Genomic DNA, 26675 nt, shown 5'->3' with positions numbered 1-26675 from the left:
TGTCCAAAAATGTATATGCTAGGGTAATACATGCTTTAAATTTATATTAGTGACAGGAACATAGAGAAGTGCATTGTATTGTGGGAAATTGCTTTGCAAAAATATGTAAATCAAAGCAAAATTACATAGAAAAACATAGGTATTAGGAGAAATTCGCAGTAAAATGCTGGTGAGTTTTCATGAGGATTTTTTTTTCTTTATAATTCAAACTAATGTGAGAATTGAAAAAGGAGAAACAGAGAGAAACCAAAATTGACAGATTCCTGCATCCCTAGCTCTGTCAGAAAGGAAACCGTTAGGTTGGCAGAAGCAGGGACAGAGCAACAGGAGCTCACCCCGTCACAGGGATTCGAACCATCAACCTTCCGATCAGCAAGCCCAAGAGGCTCAGTGGTGTAGACCACCGCACCACCTGTGTCCCAGTGCAAGTACAGTGGTACCTTGGGTTACATACGCTTCAGGTTACATACGCTTCAGGTTACAGACTCAGCTAACCCAGAAATAGTACCTCGGGTTAAGAACTTTGCTTCAGAATGAGAACAGAAATTGTGCTCCGGTGGCGCGGCAGCAGCGGGAGGCCCCATTAGCTAAAGTGGTGCTTCAGGTTAAGAACAGTTTCAGGTTAAGAATGGACCTCCGGAACGAATTAAGTACTTAACCCGAGGTACCACTGTCGATAAATAGGTACTGCTGCAGCGGGAAGGTAAACGGCATTTCCGTGCACCCTGGTTTCTGTCACGGTGTTCCGTCACACCAAAAGCAGTTTAGTCATGCTGGCCACATGACCACATGCTGGCCAACGCCAGCTCCTGAAAGCAAGATGAGCGCCGCAACCCCATAGTCGCCTTTGAATGGACTTAACTGTCCAGGAGTCCTTTACCTTTTTTTACCTTACCATAAAGGAAACGTGCATCTCAGCTATCTCAACTGCCTCTTTCGGGGTTCCATCAGAGTCTATGGCCCATGTGCGCCACATGAATGAACAAAAAGAGCAGTGTGCCCATTGGGTTGTCTGCCTTAAGAATCATTGTGTCTTTGCAGAGCTCATTACTTACATGTCCCTGTCAGGCTTGCTTCATTATTAACAGAGGAGGAGGAGGCAAACAAACCGTGGCAAACTTTTTAGAATTCATTACATGAGTTGGGAGCTGGATTTTAATTAAATATTTAAGCAGAGAGTTCTTTGATATGCTGTGCAAAGGTAAGCATGGGCTTTTGATTAAATTGTTGGCGCCTACATGAATGCAATTCATTCAGGGCGCCTTCCACCAGGCTCGTAGCCTCTCTCGCGTGCATGTGCACCCACACCCCCACACCGCTATTTCCTTCCTGTTCTTCCTCCCCCCACCCCATTCCCTGATACATTTCGCTTTTCAAAAACCCCTTTCTATCCCAGATATTCGTTCTCTCCCTCTCGCCCTCGCCCTTTCACACACAGATGCATACATTCACCAGTGTGTGTTATTTCGGCTCCAAAAGCTTTCCCTAACAGTAGAAAGAGGACTTCCAGATCTGGCACCTTCCACTCATGCCCTGAAAAAACTGTTTAGTGTTTGTTGAACAGATCCTCCAAATCAGGGAGCCACTCCTGCCCCCCCCCCAAAGTGCAACAATATCCCACAAATTCCTTGGGTGGTTTTCTTAAGGGTTTTATTCGCAAACGACCGAGAAACCCCCAAGTTTGAACAGCAAAACCAAAAGGTGAGGTACACACAAGAATAGAGCACGCAGATGCCAAAGTATGGCAACTTAGAGAGCTTTCCTTAATAGTGGCAAGGTAGTTTCACGTAAGGGTATAAAAGGCAGTTCCCTATGTGCCTGTGATGTGGGAGGAGGGCATGGCTAGCCAACAAGAACTAGAACATTCCTACAAAGTGAAGATACGCTGCAATGTTTTGCTGCAGGTCCCACTTGTATGCTCTACAGGCCCCCCCCCCAAAAAAGAGACATTAAATGAAAGACTATATTCACCTGTCCTGCTTTTTTTTCTTTGAACAAAAGTAGGCACCAGCATTAACAGCAGGGTTAGGACCTTGCTACAGGGGGAAGAACCCCTTGCCAGAGGTCCTACTTGGTGTGTGTGTGTGTGTGTGTGTGCGTGTGTGTGTGTGTGTGTTTATCTCCAACCTGCAGAGGTAGACTCCTGTGACCCTCCTGATGGTGATCTGATTCTAGGCATGCTTACTCAGAAGTCAGTCCCTTTCATGGCCACACCCCCTCTTGCCAGGCCACACCCCTCTCTGTAAGCCACACCCCTTCCCAGCCTTGTTTCACACCCTCAAGTATTTTCGCATTGCTGGAATGTGTCACTGAACTCTGATTACGTCTCTTGCTTCTCTGGAATGAAGACAGAGAGGGGCATATGTCGAAACAGATGTACTGTACAAAGCTATATTTTCCTTCTGGCCCTTCACGGCACTGACAAGAGGTTGCCCAGGGTTGAATATAGCCCTCAGGCTGGAGAGTTTCCCCACCCCATCCTAATCCGTAAACACTGGATTTACTAGGAGGCAAAGCCATTGTGGGGTGAGGAGACCTTATTCTAGTAACTACTGGGAACGTCCCATCGGGACTGGGAATCCTTTGGCAAGACGCAGCGACCACAGTACAGACCCAGCACAAAACAGTTTTGCAATCTCATCCATAGATCTCAACCTGAGCCCATTCCAGAAATCAGATGACCAGACAGAAAAACAACACTAAAACTCAGGAGGGGTTTCTCTACCACGGGATTAGACGGGCAATGGAAGTGGAAGAATCTTAGAATCAGCACCAAGTCCACTCCAAGGCTATTCTGTGGGGCTGTGCAGCATTCCTCCCCTTTTGTTACAAAAATGTAAAAAAAAAAAAAACAAAGCCCAAGAGACACACAAAAAATAAAACATACAATTAAAACTGCCCCCCGAGACTGGCCCTTTAAATAATAAACTCTAGGTGGGCAACAGAAGGATATTGTCCATTGGTGCACAGTGTCCATACATTGACCTTCCTTCAGCTCATCTTGTAACAGTAGACTCCAAACTTGCCAGCTTTGGGGAAGCCAAAGCTTCTGATCCCAGGTTCCGGGGGACCACAGTTGGGCCGGGGCGAAGTGATGGGGTAGCGCACACTAGCATCAGCCAACCAGCCGGCGTCGCAACGGTCCAAATTAGAGAGCTTCCATGCAGAATAAAGTTGGCCCACCTTGGCAATCTCAGCCCCATCGTCCTGGCATGCTTGCTTGGCTTCCTCCAAGGTGAGCTTCTCGCGGCCGGACAGATAGTAAACCGTTCCTGTTGGGAGGGGGCAGAGAAAGAGTTACGGAGCAATGCAGGAAAATCCCAAAAGACACCCACTTACAGATACATGTCCTGCTTTTTTCCTTCCTGTTTAGTTTATTTGGGGTTATACTGAATGCTAAGTTCTGTTCAGAAATGACTCACTGAAGTTAATGAGGTTGACCACCCTGGGTTCATTCATTTCAGTGGGTCTAATCTGACTATGTAAGAAGGCTGTTGGGTCAGGCCAATGGTCCATCTAGTCCAGCATCCTCTTCTTGCAATGGCCAAGCAGAGGCCACAAGCATGACCCCAAGCACAAAGTCCTCTTCCTTCCTGTGGGTTCCAGCAGCCGCCATTCAGAAGCATCGCTGCTTCCGACTGTGGAGCCAGAGCATATCCCACATGGCTAGTCGCCATCGATAGCCCTCTCCTCCATGAATTTCTTTAGTCCTCTTTTAAAGCCATCTAGGACTAGCATAGGGACGCGGGTGGCGCTGTGGGTTAAACCACAGAGCCTAGGGCTTGCCGATCAGAAGGTCGGCGGTTCGAATCCCCATGAGGGGGTGACTTCCCATTGCTCGGTCCCTGCTCCTGCCAACCTAGCAGTTCAAAAGCATGAAGTGCAAGTAGATAAATAGGTACCGCTCCGGCGGGAAGGTAAACAGCGTTTCCGTGCACTGCTCTGGTTTGCCAGAAGCAGCTTAATTCTGCTGGCCACATGACCCAGAAGCTGTATGCCAGCTCCCTTGGCAATAAAGCAAGATGAGCGCTGCAACCCCAGAGTCGTTCGCGACTGGACCTAATGGTCAGGGGTCCCTTTACCTTTAGGACTAGTGTTGGCTATCACCTTGGGTTTGCAGACCCTAAACAATGGTCATATGGTAAAGCAGGAGTCACCAGTCTTTTGCAAGCCAGAGAAAATGTTGTGGGCGCTATACATGTGCTACAACCATGCATGCACCACACTACACAAAGCGCCCCCCCCATGCACCACAAGGACATACGCCAGCGTGGCCTAATGGTTAGCATGTTGGACTAGGACCTAGGAGAGCAGGGTTCGAATCTCCACTCACTGGGTGAACTTGGGCCGGCCACCATCTCTTAGCCTAACCTACCTCACAGGGCTGTTGTGAGGATGAAATGGGGAAGAGGGGAACCATGTACACCACCTTGAGATCCTTGGAAAAGTGATATATAAATGCAATAAATAAAAACAAACAAATAAAAATATGCTCTCACTCCTCCTCTTCTTCCCTTCCCTACTCCCTAGTTACCCTTTAGCCTTAGCTTTTTGCTAGCCTAATTGGGGAGTTTAGAAGGATGTTGTTCTTTCTTGGAGATTATATTGTGGAGAGAAGATTCTGCTTCTTTCAAGCCTAATTATAGCTTTGGAGAATCTGATCCCTCCCACGGTAGCTGCCAAGAAGCAGAGAAACAATTAAAAGTTCTTACCACGTAATTTATTAATATTCGCAGGAAGAGACGAAGGAATACAGTCTTCCCTAATAATGGCGTTGCTCCAAGTAAAGTCCCACCCCCTCCGTCTCTCCTATTATACGTCACCCCTGCGTCGGCTAATCTGAGCTTTCTGCCTCTGAGCTCTCTGTTCTACTACTCTCAGTGCCCACCTGGTCCTGGGAAAGGGAGGATCAGGAATGCTTTCCAAAGGCATTGAGTCTGTCAGCTGTCTCTCCCCTTGTGCTTCTTCTTGCTGTTCCTTTTCCAAAATTTCCCAGTTTCTCCCCTCTGCAGCCTCTGAACTACGGCCTTCTGCAAACCGCTGTTCTAAATCTATACTGTCCTCCTGTTCTTGGGAAGGTTCAGGAGAAAGGGGGGATGGTACCCACCGTTCCTCCTCAGTCCAGTCCCTGACACAAGGGGGGGAGACCCTAAAGGTGTCAGGTAAGCCTATTTGAGCTCATGTCTGCCTGTGAGAGCCATGCTGGTAACCCATGCAGGACAGGGTTATCAAGACAACCACAGCACAGAGGAGAAAACACAGCCTAGGGGAACACAAATTGTGCTTTTCAGTACCAAAGTCCATGAACAGTTACAGGGAGTTAAATGGAGAATTTAGACTCCAGAACTCATCTTCGCTTTAATGATTGCTCTTTGTAGTACGAATAAAAAGCATACTCAAAGCAGCACACAGCATTTAGAGCATTTCATTAAAACCCATCAAATGCAAAAGCGAAAGGAAAGCTACCCAAATCCATTAACTACCGTAAAATGAAGCTCAGGGTGAAACAATCAACAGGAGTGAGATGAATTCCAACCCCAGCTGAAAGCCAGGTGACGGTTTTAGAAGCTCAGATGAGAGGGAGCCAACCAAGACTTATCTTGGGTAGGGATTCTGCAGGCTGGGAGCCTCTAAGAGTAGCAGAATGCATAACAAGGTTTGTGATGTTGAACTGAATGAGAGGTTTAGCTGTATCTAAAAGGTCCCAAGTTCCACACCAAGGACATCTCCAGCTTGGCCGGAAAGGTCTGTTGCTTGTAACTCAGGAGAGCGGCTGCAGGTCAGAGTAAACAGAACCAAGCTAGATGGATCAAGTCCCAGTCAGCAGCCTAGAGCACGCATAGACAAACTCAGCCCTCCAGATGTTGTGGGACTACAACTCCCATGATCCCTAGCTAACAGGACCAGTGGTCAGGGATGATGGGAATAGTAGTCCCAAAACATCTGGAGGGCCAAGTTTGCCTATGACTGGCCTAGAAGCTGTAGTTTGAACTAACGGCAGTCCTCAAAGGCAGTCCCGTGCCCGGTGCATTACAGTATTATTATTATTATTATTATTATTATTATTATTATTATTATTATTAAATTGAATTTATATTTATTGAATTTATATACCGCCCAGGGGTCTTAGGGTAGTTCACAGAATAAAGTCAAGATATAAAACCACAAAATACCTAATAAAAATAAAAACAACAACCCAATAGCCCCCCACCAAAACAACAAAAACACATTTTAAAAGAGTAGAGAATCTAAATAGGATCAACCAAAGGCCTGGTTGAAAAGGAATGTTTTTGCCTGGCGGCTAAAGGTGTATAATGAAGGCACCAGGCGAACCTCCTTGGGGAGAGCATTCCACAGACGGGGAGCCACTGCAGGGAAGGCCCATTTTCATGATGCCACCTTCCAGACCTCTCGAGGAGGGGGCACACGAAGGAGGGCCTCAGAAGATGATCTCAGGGTCCGGGCAGGTTCATATGGAAAGAGGAAGTAGTCAATCTGAAATCGCCAGAGTGGGGACATACAGCCAGGCCAGAGATGACATGCCCAGGCCCACCATCTCCCCATCCCTCCTCTAAAGTAGCCTGCCTGGTGAACGATGGCAGAGAATAACTCACCTTTCAGAGCAGAAGAGAAACAGAAGACGTCGAAATGATGGAGGTTCTTGTGGCGCTCTCCATAGTTCCGGAGGCCAGGGGCCATGTGTTTGCCTCCACAGGGCTCCCGTGGCACAGTGATGGGGTACTGGGCTGTGCCGTCCGTCAGCCAGCCTGCATTGCACCAGTCAAGGCCCTCCATCCAGGACTTAAAGAGCTGCTCAAAGGAGGCCATCATGGCATCCTGGTCCTCACAGGTCTTCTTGGCCTCATGGAAGTTGAGCTTGTAGCGCCCACGTTGAGGCTGGTAAGGGAACACCACCCCTGGGGAAAAGAAAGTTGCTGAGTGAGTACAGGAGGAAGGATCACTTACTGAGGTGTGAGGAACCTATGGCCTTCAGAGGTTGCTCGACTCCAGCTCCCATCAGCCCCGGCCAGCTAGGCCAACAGTCAGGGGTTGTCAGGGACTGGGCAGAGGAGGAATGATGGAGACCGCCTACCCATCCTGACCTTTCCAGGGAGGAGGAAGAGGAAGACAGTATAGATTCACAACAGGAGTTTGAGGGAAGTCACAGCTCAGAGACAGATGATGAAGAAGAAGAGTTTGGATTTGATATCCCGCTTTATCACTACCCGAAGGAGTCTCAAAGCGGCTAACAATCTCCTTTCCCTTCCTCCCCCACAACAAACACTCTGTGAGGTGAGTGAGGCTGAGAGACTTCAAAGAAGTGTGACTAGCCCAAGGTCACCCAGCAGCTGCATGTGGAGGAGCGGAGACGCGAACCCGGTTCCCCAGATTACGAATCTACCGCTCCTAACCACTACACCACACTGAGGGGGAAAGCTGGGAAATCATGGGAGAGCCAGAGCAACACCTGGCTGACACGTTGTCATCAGAAAGCATTCCAGACCCTCCATCTCCCAGGACCTGGCGAACCTTAAAAGTAGGAGAGCAAAGAGCTCAAAGAGCACGTTGCAGCACCCATAGAAGTGACGAATGAGGAAGTGGGAGAGGCAGTGGGTGGAGATTCACTCGGGATAACGCCATTATCCAAGAGGCTGGGTTCTAGAGCCTCTCTGTGTAAAGTTTGAAATAAGAAAGGACTGTAAGAAATTTTCCCTTGTCTTTATTCTGTCCTGAGCAACCAGCCGGCAGCTGCTGACAGCATCCTGACAGGGATGTTGGGAGCTGCAGGCCTGCAACATCTGAAGTACACATTTATAGCAGTCATGGATTCCCTGGGAAGTGTCGTTTGTTAAGGGTGCTGAGAGTTGTTAAAAGGTAAAGGGAACCCTGACCATTAGGTCCAGTTGTGGCCGCCTCTGGGTTGGCGGCACTCATCTCACTTTACTGGCCTAGGGAGCCGGCGTACAGCTTCTGTGTCATGTGACCAGCATGACTAAGCCGCTTCTGGTGAACCAGAGCAGCGCACAGAAGCGCCGTTTACCTTCCCGCCGGAGCGGTACCTATTTATCTACTTGCACTTTGACGTGCTTTCGAACTGCTAGGTTGGCAGGAGCAGGGACTGAGCAACGGGAGCTTACCCCGTCGCAGGGATTCAAACTGCCGACCTTCTGATCGGCAAGTCCTAGGCTCTGTGGTTTAACCCACAGTGCCACCCAGCGCCTATTGCCCTCTGAGAGCTCCAATCCCCAGAGCAGTTTTAACAACCACTCCCTCTTGCCAGGAAACTCTGGGAATTGTATCTCTGAGTTCCTGTCCCCAAGAGAGGTGCACACAAGGCCTTTGGCTTCTTGTGAATTGCTGCTCACTTTCTTTTGGTGACATAAGAACATTTGGATAAGTCTAAACAAAAACTGACACACAAATTTTCATGGCTCTCTATGGTGGCTCATTCACCACAAGTCATATATTTAGTGTTAACTCTGGAAGTGTGGTGCTGGAGGAGACTCTTGAGAGTCCCATGGACTGCAAGAAGATCAAACTTATCCATTCTGTAGGAAATCAGCCCTGAGTGCTCACTGGAAGGACAGATCCTGAAGCTGAGACTCCAATACTTTGGCCACCTCATGAGAAGAGAAGACTCCCTGGAAAAGACCCTGATGCTGGGAAAGATGGAGGGCACAAGGAAAAGGGGACAGAGGACGAGATGGTTGGACAGTGTTCTCGAAGCTACCAGCATGAGTTTGACCAAACTGTGGGAGGCAGTGGCAGACAAGAGTGACTGGCGTGCTCTGGTCCATCGGGTCACGAAGAGTCGGACACGACTAAACAACTACAACTGGAAGTGTATTCTCAGTCCTGACCAAACTAAACTTACTAGAGCAAAATATAGAGCAGGAGGGGTCTTGATGTGAAATATATTGGCGTTGTTTTCAACTCTCCCACCCCACTAGTGAGCTTTATGGATAAAGAGGGATTTGCCCTCACATAGGGTTGCCATATTTCAAAAAGTGAAAAACCAGACACAAAAGTTGTTGAGTTTTTTGGTTTTTTTCTCCGGGGGGTGGGGGGTGGGCAGAGTGATGTTCTGATTTTTTTGTTCATTATTTTTGACAGACGAATCCTGGATATGTCGAGGAGTTCCCCTATAGCTTCTTGTTTGCCACTATGGGATCTGGGATGCAAAACTAGGTAGGTCTTTGTTCTAATTTGTTGGTTGATTAATCATTATAATAACAAAGCTAAAGTAGGCTTCATTGCGAACCCACACAGTACAATGGTTTTAAAAAGAGAAAAAGCTCATCTTTCAGTCCATTTAGTCAAACAACATACTGCCTGGCATCATAGAAATATATAATCACAGGATGGGCTCCTCACATGGGGAGGGGGAAAATGCTTAATGTATTCCCACAGAGCCTTTCATCTTGGATGAAAGAAGAAAGAATTTAAAAAAAAAAAACTGAGAAAAATGACAGGCTACTGGTGACCTCTGGTGGCCAGAAATAGGTATATACTTGGCAGTTCTAGTAACTGCCTCCAGACTTCTTAGAAAATCCCAAGGATTCTACCTGCACAAAGGTGGAGTCCTGTTTATTAGGAAGCAGGAAAAGGACAGTTTCATGGGTGTAGCCGGGGGGCACAAATATTATTGAAAAGCATTGAAAGTACTCAGTTTCTGAGGTCCCCCCCCCCCAGCTAGCAGAAGCCAGCCCCACAAAATGTCCTATTTACAGGGTATTTTTACCTGTGATTTCCCTAGAAAAGCTCAAAAAGTTTGATTTCCTAAAAAAAAAGCTTTAGCTCCCCCCCAAAAAAAAAAAATCCTAGTTACTCTCATGAACAGTTTCATTCATGTTTCCAAATAAAATTTGAGAGAGTGATCCAGAAACATTCAGTTTGCCATCTGCTTTGTGGCTTCTATCTCATGCTGCTGATGGTTAGGAAGGTTCGTCAAGCATCCATAATATTATTTTTTTTTATATAAAATTTTTTATTAGATTTTAAACACATAATAAAAGACAATACAAGACAATACATAGACAAACAAACATATAAACACGTATACTTTCTTAACATTTTTTCCTTGGCCTTCTTTCGGCGACTTCCCCATACCTCCCCTTTCTGCATCCCTGTTATCAATCTTTTCAGCATCCCCTAATTTCCATAAAGCATCCATAATATTAAGTTGTTTGGGCAGTCTAGCATCAGAATGTTAAATGGGGGAGCGTCCATCACAACAATTCTGCTGTGTAAGCATGGGATTTGATTTTTTTTTTCTGAGCTATTAATCACCTTCCACATATATGTCCCAAGATTATGTACAAATCATAATAAAAACAGGGAAAAAAACAGTTAAAAAGAGCAAGTGATTTTTTTTAAGCCCACCCAGGTATTTAGAAAGCTAGTGTGTGTTTAAACCTGCTTTTAGCTTATTGTTTATCTTGATTTTGTGAAAGCTTCCAATTATTGTTGCTAATTCTGCTTATTGATAATTTTACTGTTTCATCTTTTTCTGTAAGCCACTTTGAGGTTTGGTTGGTTGTTGTTGCTGTTTCACAATCAAGCAGTGTATAAATTTTATGAAATAAATTGAATAAGTAAATAAAAACAAGACAAAGTAGACACCCACAGCCGAGACCAATTCATTCAGCATTTGAGAACAAAACAAAAAAAGTTTTCAGTTGCTTCCCAGAAAGTACAGCTAGCGAGTGCCGGTTGTTATTTCAACAGGAATGGTATTCCAGAGAACAGGGGCAAACCACACTAAAAGCCCAGCACAGAGTTACTGCAGAACGGGCTTCTGAGATCTCTGGCTTTTCCATCCTGTCCCTCTCTCTTCTCTTCCTCTCCATCTCCCGTTTGAATCATTTGTTCTACTCTTTTCTGCTAAGAAAGGAAATATATGCCAACCTGCTTAAGTTGCATTATCTAAAATAGTGGTGGGGGACCTTGGTTTCTTTTTCCGTGATCCACAGACCATTAACACATTGCAAAATCAGTTGACGATGACAAATGATAGCATTAATTAAAATATACATAATACAGCTTTAAAAACACAAAATTAAAATATTAGACACTGTGTGTGAGAGAGAGGGGGGATGGGGGGAGATCAGATCTCAATTAGAGCAGGAAAAAGTGGAACATGCAAACAAAATATCTGTTTTAAACTGATTGCAGAGAGAGAGAGAATGCATGCATCAAGCAATTGTTAAAGAGGTCTAATGATGATATCTGTATTCAAGAACTTTGCCACTTGCTCTGTAACTGCTTCAGGGCCCCAATAAGTCAAAGTGATCCGACGACACACAGAGGAGCAAATAATAGGATATATTAGATCTTTCCCAGTCCCTTAAGAAAAACTACAATAGAAAAGTACATGCAAGATAGATACCCCTTCAGCATTGTTGCAACGGGCAGCATCTGTTGTTCTTTGGGGTTTTATTATATCTGCCATTGAATAGATTAGAGAGGAGAACATTAAGCCTTACCAGAGAGGAAGCTTCCCTGTATTTATGGAAGATTAAGCACGTCAAAGTGCAAGTAGATAAATAGGTACCGCTCTGGCGGGAAAGTAAGGGGTTGCGGCGCTCATCTCGCTTTACTGACCGAGGGAGACGGCGTACAGCTTCCGGGTCATGTGGCCAGCATGACTAAGCCGCTTCTGGCAAACCAGAGCAGCGCACGGAAACGCCGTTTACCTTCCCGCTGTTTACCTACTTGCACTTTGACGTGCTTTCAAACTGCTAGGTTGGCAGGAGCAGGGGCCGAGCAACGGGAGCTCACCCCGTCGCGGGGATTCGAACCGCCGACCTTCTGATCAGCAAGTCCTAGGCTCTGTGGTTTAACCCACAGCGCCACCCGCGTCTATCCTCCATACAAGCAAGCAAAAGGCAGGATTCAAGAACACTCTTGGAAGGTGCAAACCAAAGCGAGGCAGCAGCATGGCCTGGGGAGAGTACTGAGGGCTAGATAGAGAGGCTTGGAGGGCTGGATTTGGCCCCAGGCCTCAGCTTCCTCCCCACCGCGATCCAGAATATTTCAGAATTTAGTTTGAAGTTGGGTTATGATTTTTAAAACAGCCACTGGATGCACCGTCCTACTCACCTTGGAGCGCTAGCTCCACAACTGCGCTCTCATCTTCCAGGCCATCGATGACCTCGCAGCGGTACTTGCCAGCATCATGCAGGCGCAAGTCATCAATCACCAGGGACGCTTCCTGGTCAGGCGCCTGCTGCAGGGTCGTGCGCCCCCGGAACCCCCCAAAGCTCCGTTGCTTCGACCCAGACGCCACCAGCACATCCTGATCTTTGGTGTTGTCCTCTCGCAGCTTGGACCACTTGACACGGATCTTCCGCGGGATGTCCAGCTTGGGCACATAATGATAGCGGCAGGGCAGGACGGCGCTGGCGCCACGGTAGGCATAGACGGCATCCGGGGAAGTCTCGACCATCAGCCTTACAGCACGGAACTGAACTGCAGGGGTTGAAAAACAGGGTATGAAATACAGTGGTACCTTGGTTCTCAAACACCTTGGTACTCAAACGCCTTGGTTCTCAGACACCAAAAACCCAGAAGTAAGTGTTCCGGTTTTCAAACATTTTTTGGAAGCCAAATGTCACATGCGGCTGTCGGCTATTGTTTCCGGGGCACCTGCACCAATCAGAAGCTGCGCCTTGATTTTCGAACATTTTGAAAGTCAAACAGACTTCTGGAACAGATTAAGTTTGGCACTTTTGATTTTGCTATTTATTTTGCATTTTTGTTTTTGAGGCGTTTTCGATTACAGTGGTACCTCTAGATGCGAATGGGATCCATTCCGGAGCCCCTTTCGCATCTAGAAGCAAACGTAACTAGCGATGGCACGTCTGCGCACGCACACGTCGCTTTTTGCTGCTTCTGCGCATGCGCGTGGCGTCATTTTGAGCGTCTGCACATGCGCAAGTGGCAAAACCTGGAAGTAACGTGCTCCGTTGCAGAGTGCAACTTGAATGCGCTCATCCCGAAGCACATTCAACCCGAGGTATGACTGTAATTTGTTTTTGTGACTGTATGGAGCCCAGTTCAGCTACTGATTGACTGATTGTGTGACTGCGGAAATGGATAAAAGCCCCCCATCAAAACAATGACTACCATCAGTGCAGGTAAGAAAAAATAATAATTTTATTTTTTATCATCTACAATACTGTCTTATTTATTTTATAGTACAGTACATTGGTTATTGTTTTCATTTTATGGATCAATTATCTCATTAGATAGTAAAATTCATGTCTCTCCTCGCCTTACCCACTTTTTTATTATTCTAAACTAGAATGCCACATGAGCAATGGCATTCACAACCCAAACATCCAAGGGGCCCATTAAGACTGGTAGGGCAGAAGGGAGGGAGGCCAACAGTAGGTGGCGCCAGAGGCAATGCCAAGCAGAGTCAATTCATTCCGGTTTTGCCCTCCCTGCCGAGTGCTACAAAAGCAACACCGAAACTTAAGAAAGGGAAACTGACAGCCAGGGACATGCCCTGGACTGGTTATAAATAAGAGGGCAGGAAGATGGGCATTGGCTGAGGGCAGAATGAGGCAGCTGGGACAGGGCCCCATTTGCCCCAATGGAGCAGCCTCCTCTGGGATTAGGTTCTCATGGCCTGCTTTCCACATCTGTAAAAGTAAGAACACTCCTGCTGGGTCAGTCAAACAGCCCACTTAGTCCAGCATCCTCACTGTGGCCAACTAGATGTCTATGTCAAGGAGCCTTCACAGCAACGGGCAATCAGAGACACATTGCCTCTACAAGTATGAGTAGAATCATAGAATTATAGAGTTGGAAGCGGCTGGGATTCAACCCCCCTGAACGCAGGAATCTTTTGCCCAATATAGGGTTCAAAGCCATGACCCTGAGATTAAGAGTCTCGTGCTTTGACCATGTTATGTACTGAGTTGAATAGGATCCAAAAAGCAGCAGTCTGATTGGTCCTAGAACAATAGGATTCAGAATGCAGCAGTCTGATTGGTCCTAGAAAAATAGGGTCCAGAATGCAGCAGTCTGATTGGTCCTAGAACAATGCAGCAGTATGATTGGTCTGCAGGAGCCACCCAATCCAGCTCCAGGTAGAAGTGAATCCACAACCTGATTGGCCTACAGGAGAATCCCAGAATTAGCCAATCACGTGCGACCCATTGTGTAAATAATGTATATAAAGCAGATATTTTGAGGGAACTTTCATTCCTCACTACTATGAGCTGAATAAAGAGCATGAAATCCACACTCGACTCCGAGTATATTTCAGACCAACTGAGCTATTCCAGGTCCTGACATCTTCTGGGTCTGCCACAGCCTTCCAGCCCAGCCCAGTTCCTTCAGGTTCTCCATCTTCAGGTGCTGTTTTATTTTGTTTTTTCCCCTCCCCACTTCTTACCTTCTTCATCAGCCTCTCCTTTGTCACTCATGAACCGGTCATAGTAGAAACCATTGTAGAAAGGGAGGCCGCAGTAGCAACTGCTCGCCTGCAGCAGCATCACAACCAGCAGGAAAAGCATCACTCGCGGGAAGTTCCAAAACAGAAGCCTGTCCATCAAAGGAGGGGAGCAGGGAATTAGCAAACTGGTTAATGCACACACACAAAGTGAGAGAGAGAGAGAGAAATAAATTTTAAAAAGACAACACTTGCATAAATTTTGCAGATACAAATTTGTACGTATAACTCACAATTTAGAAATAATTAGTGAAATTTCCTTGAGTTCTTTCATAGTCCATCAAATCTTTGTGTTCTCTATATTCTTCACAAGGTTAATCTAAGAACAACCAAACTTTCGTATTTGGGCCCTGCTGTTGTAAATATTCATTTAAGCATTCCCATTGTTTCTATACCGTAGTTTTGGATTTGTGCCTTATTAAATCTGTCAATTTTGCTAACTCCCATAATTTACTTAACCATTCCCTTTTTGTTGGGATATTATTTGCTTTCCAATAACTGGCTACCAATATTCTCGCTGCTGTTGTTACCAGCAGAGCTTACTTTGGAGTAAACATGCGTAACCTTGCGCACGGTTAGACTGAATCACAGAAGTCTGTGCAAGCTCCGCTCTGGCCAACAGAGGGCACTTGATACCCACAAAGTTCCCTGCTTGCTCCTCAGCTCTGGAATTTGACTTCTTGGCCCCCTGCTTAGACAAAAATTTACAACCTATTTGAAACCATCACTGCTGCTGCTTGGAAAAGGAGGGGGCCTTGCAACTCCCCCCTCTTCCAGTCCTTTCCCATCATTGCCACACATACCAGATAATCCACACACTCAAGCTTTCAAAGAAAGGGTCAGATGTGGCAGAACATCCGCTTTGCGAGTGAGAGAGATCCTGGCATCTCCAGGTAGGGCTGGGATATGACTCCCTGCCTGAAAACCTGGAGAGCTGCTGCCAGCCAGTGTCCAGGCATGGCCCAACTTGGCCCTCCAGCTGTTTTGGGACTACAATTCCCATCATCCCTGACCACTGGCCCTGTTAGCTAGGGATGATGGGAGTTGTAGTACCAAAACAGAGCTACATGAGCCTTTAGTCTGATTCGGTATAAAACAGCTTTCTTTCTTTTTTGTTAGGGCGTTTATTAATTTTCCAATAAAAAACATCAATTAACATATCAAATCACAATCCAATAAAAATAAAAAACTAAAATAAAAAAAAATCAAATTGTCTTCCAAATTATAATCTTGAATTATAATCTTGAAACAGCTTTCAAGCTCTCAACTCACCGCATCTAAGGCTGCTGTCTCAGCCACGCATGTTTTGAAGAGATGCTAAAGTCTGCAATCGTTAACACACACAGCAAGATAGGAAACTCGGGTCGTGAGTTATGATTGCTATGTATTTATCTTTTACAGTGGTACCTCGGGTTACATACGCTTCAGGTTACAGACTCCGCTAACCCAGAAATAATACCTCGGGTTAAGAACTTTGCTTCAGGATGAGAACAGAAATCGTGCTCTGGCAGCGCAGTGGCAGCAGGAGGCCCCATTAGCTAAAGTGGTGCTTCAAGTTAAGAACAGTTTCAGGTTAAGAATGGACCTCCGGAACAAATTAAGTACGTAACCAGAGGTACCACTGTAGTGCATTTATACCCCACCTGGTTCTTCAAGGAGCTTCAAGGTAGTGCACATGGTTCTCCTCTTCCCCATTTCATCTTCACAACAACCCTGTAAGGTAGGTTAGACCAAGAGATGGTGACTGGCCCAAGGTCAGCCAGTGAGGTTCATGGCAGAGTAGGGATCCGAACCCTGGTCTCTCAGGTCCTAGTCTGACACTCTAACCACTATACCACAATGGGAACTACCGGGAAATAAGGAGGCAGTAGCGGGGTGCTCAGGGGACTCCCCGCCCCGCCATGACTGGCAGAAGTCAAAACATCAGAGAGAAGAAACGCCATCGTGCACCTATAGCAGCAAAACCGGATTCCTTTATCTGCCCCAGCTGCAACAAAACATGTCTCTCCCACATCCATCTCAAAAGACTCAGCAGGCACTGTAACTCTTCGACTGTTTTACTTTATTCCCAAAGTCAAACCATTTTATCTGCCATCGTTTCCCAAGATAGACAGATGCCAACAACGACAAAACAATATTGAGAGTGAAAAATTCTATGGGAGTAATTAAAAAAAAAACCAAATAGCTCAATGATGTCTGAGCATGCTCAGTGACCACAAACTTCCAAGGGTGAGAGAGGGATGGAAAACCGAGGAGGGGAAACAGAATAGAGTCGACTCCTTCAGAACACTCCACACCGCATTATTTTTATACTACCATTAATCATTTCATTGCTTATGCTCCCTTCAACACAAGGTCCCTGGGCAGGCTACAGCAATTTAAAAAGGCAATCAGTTTAAAGCAAATATTTTGTTTGCATGTTCCACTTTGTCCTGCTCTAATTGTGGTTTGATCTTCTCTCTCTCTCTCTCCACCACTTATTTCTGGAAATCTGTCCTGTTGAATTACTCACTATGAAAGCATAGTCTAGCAAGCTCATACCCATCACATTTTGAAGACCAGGCAAAAGATTTAAGCAAATCATTCCCTCCATTTCCAATATCCAGAGGTCCAGGCAGGTAATATGTCAATGGAACAGCACTGCAGACAAGGAGATGGTTGTTGGTTGTTGTTTAGTCATTTAGTCGTGTCCGACTCTTCATGACCCCATGGACCAGAGCACGCCAGGCTGACACTAAGGAGTGAAACGCCTGAATAAGAGCTGAACATGCAAAGTAGCCACAGAATGCTGAACGTCTGTTGGATGGGGAGGGGGACTGGGAGGGAGGGGAAATGGAATAGTGCATGCTAGAGGAGGGCTTGGGTAGGTGGCATCCTGCGCAGAAACACTCCACACTGCAACATTTTGTTGCTGCTCCTAGTAGCTGTTAACAACTGTCCATTTAACACAGAGTTAATGGAGTTAAGGCAGGCATACCCAGGCAGGTCAAAAAAAGATTTTGAATTAAAACTGGTGGCTCTTTTCCACTGATATGCCAAAAGTGGTTTCTTCTCAGGGTGTGAAAAAATGAGAATCAGTAATTTATTTTTATCTAACAAAATCAGAATACTGCAGAACTGTAAAGGAAACCTCTGAGCAGTTTTCCGAAAACATAAAATAGACATTAAGTCGAAGTAAACATAAAATAGACAAAAGTCAAAGTAAAATAATAATAATAATAATAATAATAATAATAATAATAATAATAATAATAATTTATTTATACCCCGCCCTCCCCAGCCAAGGCTGGGTTCAGGGTGGCTAACAACCAATAATAAGAAAGAGTTGAATGAATACAACTTCAAAACAAGATTAAAATGCAACATTAAAACTATTAAAATGCAAGTGTGTGAGAGAGAGAGAATCAAAAAATAATTAAAAACTACCTGTAATCTGTAATTACAGATTAAAACATATGCCTGGATAAGCTTGCATAAATAAAAGCATTTTTAGCATGTGTTGAAAGGAGTACAGGGAAGGTAGCTGTTTGATGTCAAAAGGCAGGGAGTTCCAGAGGGCAGGTAAGACATTGATTCCTTACGAATGTGGAACGAACATTGTGTGGCACTTGCAATAGTGGCAGCCCTGCTGATGCATTCAGAAAAACATGCCGCTCTGTGGGTGGCATTCAACTAAGTTTAACACAGAGAATACCCAATGAAATTAATGACCATGGCTAAGTTAGCGCCATTAATTTCAATATGTGGTATTCAGTGCTGGTCCTACTCAGAACACCCACTGAAGTTAATAGACATGACTAACTTTGATTCATTAATGAGTCTACTTTGAATAGGACTTAGTGGAATGCAACCCGTTCAGTCTAGTCTAAGTAGAACATAGTTGAGTACCACCCTGTATTTCTGCGCAACAGTAATGTCGTAATGCATGACTACTCAAAAGTAAGTGTCATCAAGTTCAATGACACTGCTGCTTAATAACGTCTCCCTGTGCATCCCTACGCAGAAGTATGCCCCATTGAGTGAAGTGGGAGCTTGTTCCTTTGTAAATCGAATCAGGATTGTGCATAAATCTCTGTTCCGAGCATGCAAAGGTTCTGAAGCAGGGAATGAGATGGCCACCTATCAGGGATGCAGCTGTTTTCCTGTACTGGCAGGGACTGGTCTCGATTCCCTTCAAGGTCTCAACTCTACAATTTCACGTTCAGAACAGGGGATCGTACAGAGAGACAACGGGCAGCCTCCTCTGGGGATGGAAGAGGCACCCCTGAGCCTTTACACATTGGTCCATTGGATGAAGAAATGAGGCAGGATTTCTCCCCACTTCCGGTGGAGATGGACTGAAAGCAACAGCGAAAGACCAGACAAGCAATTCACAGTGAGGTGCAGTTGGCAGATGGATCTGTGCTCCTGGCTCACAGGAGCCTCAATTTATCTATTTCTCACATCCACACCAGCAGTCATCCTGTAGCCCACTGGTGCACAAGCGTATGCTACAAAATCAGAAGTCGCATCCTGCCTACATTGGGTTTCCAAGTCAAACCTCCATACTTAGAGGATTAGCCGGGACTTGTCTTAAAAGAACAGGGTGGGTGATTTTGAAACACAGTGTGAAATGACTACAGTGGTACATCAGGTTAAGTGCTTAATTCGTTCCGTAGGTCCGTACTTAACCTAAAACTGTTCTTAACCTGAAGCACCACTTTAGCTAATGGGGCCTCCTGCTGCTGCCGCGCCGCCAGAGCACAATTTCTGTTCTCATCCTGAAGCAAAGTTCTTAACCTGAAGCACTATTTCTGGGTTAGCGGAGTCTGTAAGCTGAAGTGTATGTAACCCGAGGTACCACTGTACTAAATTCAGTGAGCATTGTGGCAACTTGAACCCCTGCAGTCTGGCTCAAGGTTATCAAGAAGTCTCCTGGCCAGAAGGAAGCACCACTCAGTTTTTATGTATCACCTTTTGTATAACCCGAGTGTCGTCTACAACACAACACTGAGCACCACTGACAGAAATTGTTCTGTTTTCTTGCATTCCCTTGAGTTTGCCTTTTGGCATTTCCCCCAGCCTTCTGTCTTTATTAGTTTCTTACATTTATATCCCGCTTTACCTCTGAGAAGCTTAAGAGTCTCCTCATTTCCATTTATTATTACAACAACCTTGCAAGGTTGGTTAAAGTGACTGATCCAAGGGTATGCAGCGAGCTTCCTGGCTGAGCAAAGCTCTGAACCAGGTTCCCCAGTCCTAGGGTGGATCTACACACAGCAGGGGGGAACGCTATAAATACAGTGGTACCTCCATTCCGGAGGCCCGTTTGCAACATGAAAAGAGTGCAACCTGAAGCGCCGTATCTGCACAGGTGCACGGCATGATTTGGCGCTTGTGTGCATGTGTGAAGCGTGATTTAGCACTTCTGTGCATGTGCGAGCAGCGAAACCAGGAAGTTACCCTTTCCGGTACTTCCAGGTCACCGTGGGATGTAACTTGAAATAACAGAAAATGAAGCAAATGTAACATGAGGTATGACTGTAAGTCAGAAATTAAATTGTTATAACAAAAGAAAAAAACTATGTAAAAATCACATAGAATTTTTTTCCCTCTCTGTCGCCATCTGGTGTTGCATGTTTATAACGCATTCAAAATGTTGTTGTTCTTACTAATGTAGCTGAGTCCTCAGTCCAATCCTAACTCTGCCCCGAGCCAAATTTGCTCTGCATTTTTTGAAGGGGCAGACACCAAAGAGACCAGGGAAGAGGTGTTTCTGTGAGAAGCACCCAGTGAGGCATGCTACAAAATAGGAAGCCATATCTTGCCCAGGAAGCTGCATGCCTATTGTTCGAGGGTAACTTAAGTGAAACGTGGAACCTGCATATACAGAATCTATACCTTAGATCCAAAGATGCTAATGACAAAGAGTGGATGGGCATGCCCTGCTTGAACAGTTTCTGGAACCATATGGGGCTAGCCACTGTCAGATTACACAGACCTTATCCTGACCCGGCAGAGTAATTTTGATGTTTATATATGCTGTCAATTGAATCATTTATCCCTTCACTCAATCCAACACTTCTTACAATGCCCCCTCTTTGTTCTTCACTGGCTTCTCTTTCATCTCTCTCTTGAGCTTCCTAATTCCCACCAGAAAAACTCGCTTATAGGGGGAAAGGAAAACTCCTGTTACAGGAAACTGCCCCAGGACCCTATCTCTCCGCCAAGCTTACATGGGTCTCCTTACAGCCTCTTCCTGCATAAAATGCTGACTGTTCTTCCAGCCCCTTCCCCTACCTAAACAAGCTGGGGATTTCCTTTACAATCGCCCCCCCTCATCTAAACTGAGCCATTATGATACTTGCTCCATTAGACCAGATTACATAAATCTCTGTGTAATGCTGACCTTCCCAAAAAACCTTCTGTGCCCAGATCAACAATTATAATTTTTTGGTGTGTGCTGTGGTGTGCCTTTAAAACACAACAATCCAAAAACTTGGATGAATTCGCTGTGTGTGGTTTTTTTATCCTGTAAGGACAGCATCTACAGGGGTGAGTTGCACAGTGTGAATCTGTGCTGATTCTTCTTGGGCTGTACTTCAGATAGGGAGACCGAGTTTTTGTTCCGCCATATCTTCCATTATCACTGAAAAGGAAGAAGAATTAAATGGGAGGGGTGGCATTTGCCCTGAATTAGATACGCTGCATTTGGGAAGGGCAAATCCATAAATTTTGGGCTTGTTCAGTTTCCCATTATTCTGATATTAAATCTGAATCTTCACATCAGTCCCCATGAACAGTCATTGTCACTTCCCTGGAAATTTCTCCTAACATACATTATTTTTTCATGCAAGTTTGCCCAAAGGACAGGTTTTTGCAAGCAGCCTTCCCAACCGTAATGCATTCTATCACAGAATCACAGACCTTGTAGGGCTGGAAAGGGACCACAAGCATGATCTAGTCCAAATCTCTGCAATGCATGTATGTTATCTTCACCAATAGACAGATTTTATGCATATTTGTCACTCTTGGCTGGGGAACTGCACTGCAAAGAAGTGCAAATACTGTATTTTTCGCTCTATAAGACGCACCAGACCACAAGACGCACCTAGTTTTTGGAGGAGGAAAACAAGAAAAAAAATATTTCTGAATCTCATAAACCAGAACAGCAAGAGGGGTCACTGCGCAGTGAAGGCAGCAATCCCTCTTGCTGTTCTGGCTTCTGTGATAGCTGTACAGCCTGCATTTGCTCCATAAGATGCACACACATTTCCCCTTACTTTTTAGGAGGGAAAAAGTGAGTCTTATAGAGCAAAAAATACGGTAATTGTCACGTATTGTTTCAGGAAGTTCAAATTAAGCAAGTTTGCCTCTGAATGCAAATGGAACCAAACTCCTACCCCATCCCTCGGCTGGATATAGTCCAAACCAAGTCAAGCGTTTTAAGCCCGCAATGATACCGGCAGGAAAGTACAACATATGCTCAAATCTCAGCTGCTGAAATCCATGTCAGGTGGATGTTAGTCATTGCATCTTTCCTATAGTTGAGACAGACTGAGAGATCTTCTCAAGGCTTCCATATTTCACAGGCCAATCCAAAGGAAGGTTACTCAGAAATAAGTCCCATGCAATTTCAAAGGAGCATCTTTCCGAGTCTGCACTGCAGCCTATGAGATGTCATCAAAACCACTTCCCTGGAAGTAAGCTCACCTAGGAATCTATGCTGTCAGATGCAGAAAGGACAAAGTAGCTTGAATACTTCTAAACTGGGTTGGGGAAGGTAAGATATTGGAGAGAGAATGACAACATATGGAAAGCAATATATTAAATAACAATGACAATATAAAGTGTTACTATGGAAGAAGTCCTCCATTGGTCTTCCACTGTGGGAGCGTGACCCTACTCAGTCGCAACCTGCCCCAAGGTGAGTCGAAACAGCAGCTCTACTGCCAGTAGCATACAAACTTTTGGGAAAGTGTTTCCAGACGCATGTTTGGGTTAATCGTCTGGAAAAGGTTGAAAGGGACTACATCCCAATGAGATTTTCATGTGCTTAGGTCTTGACAGCGGTTCTCAACCAGTGGGTCCCCAGATGTTGTTGGACTACAACTCCCATACATCACCTTGTCAACAAAGGTCCGTATAGTTAAAGCTGTGATTTTCCCAGTAGTGATGTATGGAAGTGAGAGCTGGACCATAAAGAAGGCTGATCGCCAAAGAATGGATGCTTTTGAATTATGGGGCTGGAGGAAACTCTTGAGAGTCCCATGGACTGCAAGAAGATCAAACCTCTCCATTCTGAAGGAAATCAGCCCTGAGTGCTCACTGGAAGGACAGATCCTGAAGCTGAGGCTCCAGTACTTTGGCCACCTCATGAGAAGAGAAGACTCCCTGGAAAAGACCCTGATGTTGGGAAAGATGGAGGGCACAAGGAGAAGGGGATGACAGAGGACGAGATGGTTGGACAGTGTTCTCAAAGCTACCAGCATGAGTTTGACTAAATGACTAAACAACAACAACAACTCACAACTCCCATCATCCCTGAGCTCTGGCCTTGCTAGCTAGGGGTGATGGGAGTCGTATTTCAGCAACATCTGGGGACCCACAGGTTGAGAAAGGTTGGCTTAGGAACAAAGGGTAACTGTTAGAGTGCTGGACTAGGACCTGGGAAACCTAGGTTCGAATTCCCATGCAGTCATGGAGCATACTGGGTGACCTTGGGCCAGCCACTGCCTCTCAGCCTAACCTACCCCACAGGGTTGTTGTGGGGATTAAATGAGGAGGGGGAAACCATATGCACCCCCTTGAGCTCCTTGGAGGAAAGTTGGGATTTACTTGCAATAAATAAATACAATTAAAATACATGTTGGGCCATTCATTCAACCAGCTCCATTCTGTATACACTGACTGGCAGCAGCTCTCCAGGCTTTCAGGGAGAGGACATTCCCTGCCCTACCTGCAGATGCTGGGGATTCAACCTCGGTCCTCCTGTATGCAAAGCAAATCTCTGTTTCTGAGAGTCACTCCCCTCCAATTCCACTTTTTAAAAATTAAGGGTGTCAATGCAGGAAAGAATTTGGGACCGAAAGCAAACACAACATCCTAGCCAATACATATATTTGCTTATTTAAAATTAATATACTTCTATCCCACTTTATACACATTTCAATGGGCAATAAGAATCCATTTATAATCAGAGTCTTTTTAAGTCTCGGGGAAATGGAAGGAGACTTAGTAATATTCACGGATATGTTCTACAAAAGAAGGTATCTCCTAACTGCTCAAAGTCCCCATGAACCATTTATGGGAGGCAGTAGATTCCAGGAGTGGCTTTAGACATAGACCAGAATTTCAGGTCTCATCTAGCAAGAAGGAGTAGGGATGGAAACCTTTGCATACCTACATGGGGAAAAGTCCCAGTTTGACTTCACAGTTAAGCATATGTGCACAGTCCTCCTCACATAGAATCCCAGGAGAGAGATCATCCTTTTCTAGGGCATCAGGTCATGTGTTTGCTTAAAAATCATATCACAATGCACATACTAAACTAGCAGAGTTCATCTGAGCTGACTGGTGGTGTAATCCAAAGAATTTCATAGCAAATCAGCTGTGATGAACTCTGTTAGTTTAGTATATGCATTGTGATGAAATATTGCAGTTTGGCAAGTTACAAGTCTTCCTTGATTACCCAGGACATATTTGTTGAAACTGTAAAGGGATCACATTAACAGTACCTTTAATCATGCCTGTTGCATTCTTCCTTTCCTTTCAAAGATGCACTTTGTAGCTCCCTCTGCTTTTACATGTCTTCATCCCTTCAACATTACCAGCTGTTTGGGCAATTTCACATGCAAAATTGGGCCCATCCATAAAGGTAAAGGTAAAGGGACCCCTGACCATTAGGTCCAGTCGTGACCGACTCTGGGGTTGCGGCGCTCATCTCGCTTTATTGGCCGAGGGAACTGGCATACAGCTTCCGGGTCATGTGGCCAGCGTGACTAAGCCGCTTCTGGTGAACCAGAGCAGCGCACAGAAACGCCGTTTACCTTCCTGCCAGAGCGGTACCTATTTATCTACTTGCACTTTGACGTGCTTTCGAACTGCAAGGTTGGCAGGAGCAGGGACCGAGCAACAGGAGCTCACCCCATTGCGGGGATTCAAACCGCCAACCTTCTGATCTGCAAGTCCTAGGCTCTGAGGTTTAACCCACAGCGCCACCCGCGTCCCTTGGCCTTAATATAGATAGTGAACCCCTTGTGTTTCCTTTGACTACCCCTTATCCACGTGGGGTTCTCCTCCAACTCCTGCTGTCCCACATTTTCTGCTCCCTAAAACTGGAGATACCCTATGCAATCAACGTAGCTCTCCAATTCCGATTTTAAAAGCATGGCAAACTTTTGGATTTAGAAGAATATGTGGGACAGCAACAGTCAGAGGAGAATTAAAGAAGACTCAAGGGGTTCACAATCTCATAAAGCAGGAGGTATGGACAGGGTTGTGTTTAACAGCACAAGCCTCTCCATGTCTACTCAGAAGTAAGCCCCACTGAGTTCAATGGGCTCTCCTCCCAGGTATGGGTGGGATAGGATTGCAGTTTAAACCAGTTCTTGATGCAAAGGTAAAAATGGACATTTCCACTTTGCTCCCTCATCCGAGCTCATATCACAGCAGCAGTATTGAAATCAGTTTGTGCTTAAAATCAAGAACCAGTTAAGAACCAGTTAGTCCTTAAGGCTGCAGTCCTGTGCGCACCTACCTGGGAGTAAACCGTATTAAACTCAATCAATGGGATGGTACTTCGGCAGAGACCTGGACGAGCTTGCAAGTCCGTCCGTCCAGAATGTGCATTGCATCGCCTGACCAACAATCACAGAAAATGCTTCTTTTAGCTCTGAGGAAGCGGCTGAAATAATTCCTCTTTTACACTTCGCTATGCCCAGAGCTCACCTCCCAATCATCACGAGAGCATTGATGGCATGCTCCAAGTTTGCATCCTACTCAGAGTAGACCCTCTGAAGTGAACGGACATGGCTCACGAAGGTCCATTCCTTTCGATGGGTCTACTCTGAGTGGGACTGACCAACCCCCTGGATTTTACGCCTGTCCCATCAGTTCCTCCCTCCCACCCCCCTCCCCAAAAAAGAAAGAAATCCTTTCGTTGTCAACATGCCTCCAGGACATGTTGGCAAAAGGGCGAACTTCCTACATCCGTGCATTTAAAAGCTTCTGCACACTTGCTCCCCCCCCCCCCAAGTGCTGCCTCTTCCAAGCGCTCCATCCTCTAGGACGCAAAGCAGCGTGCCAGAGGAGAGAAAGAAAATCTCTCCTTTTCTTTCCTCCCCAACACACCCCAGTCATGAGTTCCTCATTCCAGGAATCCCAAAACTTACAGATGAGAGCCCAACCAATCTCCTGGTCGAGGGAGAGGCGAGGAAAGGCAGACGCTGCTGGCTTGATCGCTCACTGCAGAGTGAGTGAGGAAGTTGAGCTGAAAGTTTAATGAAATGTGTAAAAGGGAGGGAGGGGGGCGAAAGGGGAGCAGTCGCGGGCCGAGCCTCTGGGCTTTAAGGACAGCCTCTTAAAGGAGCAAGCACGCCTCTTCCAGTCCCCCGTGCCTCAAAGCAGGCTGCAGAAATGATGGAGATAACCAAGAGAGGGTACCCAGACCGTCTAGAAAGACTGGCGCATCCTGTATATGTAATCGCCTGCTACTCGTTTCGTTGTTCATATTGTTGTCGAGGTTTTCTGGAGTGAACACCAATACGAGCTTGGAAACAGGCATGGGAAATGGTGGTCCTTTGGGTGCTGCTTGACTCCAGCTCCCATCAGCCCCAGCTAGATAGTAAGGGATGAATGGCCAATAGTAAGAGGCGAATGGTGGGAGTTGGGGGTCCCAGGCTAAGGGAGCTGGGCATGTTTAGCCTGGAGAAGAGGAGGTTAAGGGGTGATATGATAGCCATGTTCAAATATATAAAAGGATGTCACATAGAGGAGGGAGAAAGGTTGTTTTCTGCTGCTCCAGAGAAGCGGACACGGAGCAATGGATCCGAACTACAAGAAAGAAGATTCCACCTAAACATTAGGAAGAACTTCCTGACAGTAAGAGCTGTTTGACAGTGGAATTTGCTGCCAAGGAGTGTGGTGGAGTCTCCTTCTTTGGAGGTCTTTAAGCAGAGGCTTGGCAACCATATGTCAGGAGTGCTCTGGTGGTGTTTCCTGCTTGGCAGGG

General features: G+C 45.8%; 1 protein-coding gene across 1 annotated transcript; it reads right to left on the bottom strand.

Annotated features, from left to right (window-relative positions):
- Positions 1-1633: 1633 nt before the first annotated feature.
- HAPLN3 (hyaluronan and proteoglycan link protein 3) lies at positions 1634-25969 on the bottom strand. Its single transcript, XM_083586918.1, has 5 exons — positions 25837-25969; positions 14408-14556; positions 12103-12471; positions 6615-6917; positions 1634-3272 (listed from the first exon to the last, which is right to left on the bottom strand). Exons 2-5 carry the CDS (start codon positions 14526-14528, stop codon positions 2992-2994), a joined length of 1074 nt encoding a protein of 357 aa, XP_083443044.1. The 5' UTR covers positions 14529-14556; positions 25837-25969; the 3' UTR covers positions 1634-2991.
- Positions 25970-26675: the final 706 nt, after the last annotated feature.

Source organism: Podarcis filfolensis (genome assembly GCF_964270895.1).
Source record: "Podarcis filfolensis genome assembly, chromosome: 14".
NCBI lineage: Eukaryota > Metazoa > Chordata > Lepidosauria > Squamata > Lacertidae > Podarcis > Podarcis filfolensis.
Note: the sequence above shows the minus strand (reverse complement) of the source record. Positions and strands in the feature narration are given on the sequence as shown.

Excerpts from the sequence above, each read along its gene's own strand:
- HAPLN3 (XM_083586918.1), bottom strand. The coding sequence starts at position 14,528 with ATGCTTTTCCTGCTGGTTGTGATGCTGCTGCAGGCGAGCAGTTGCTAC. Across the intron at positions 12,472-14,407 it reads AGGAGAGGCTGATGAAGAAG|TTCAGTTCCGTGCTGTAAGG; the intron begins GTAAGAAGTGGG and ends CAACCCCTGCAG. Across the intron at positions 3,273-6,614 it reads TTTCTCTTCTGCTCTGAAAG|GAACGGTTTACTATCTGTCC; the intron begins GTGAGTTATTCT and ends CCCTCCCAACAG.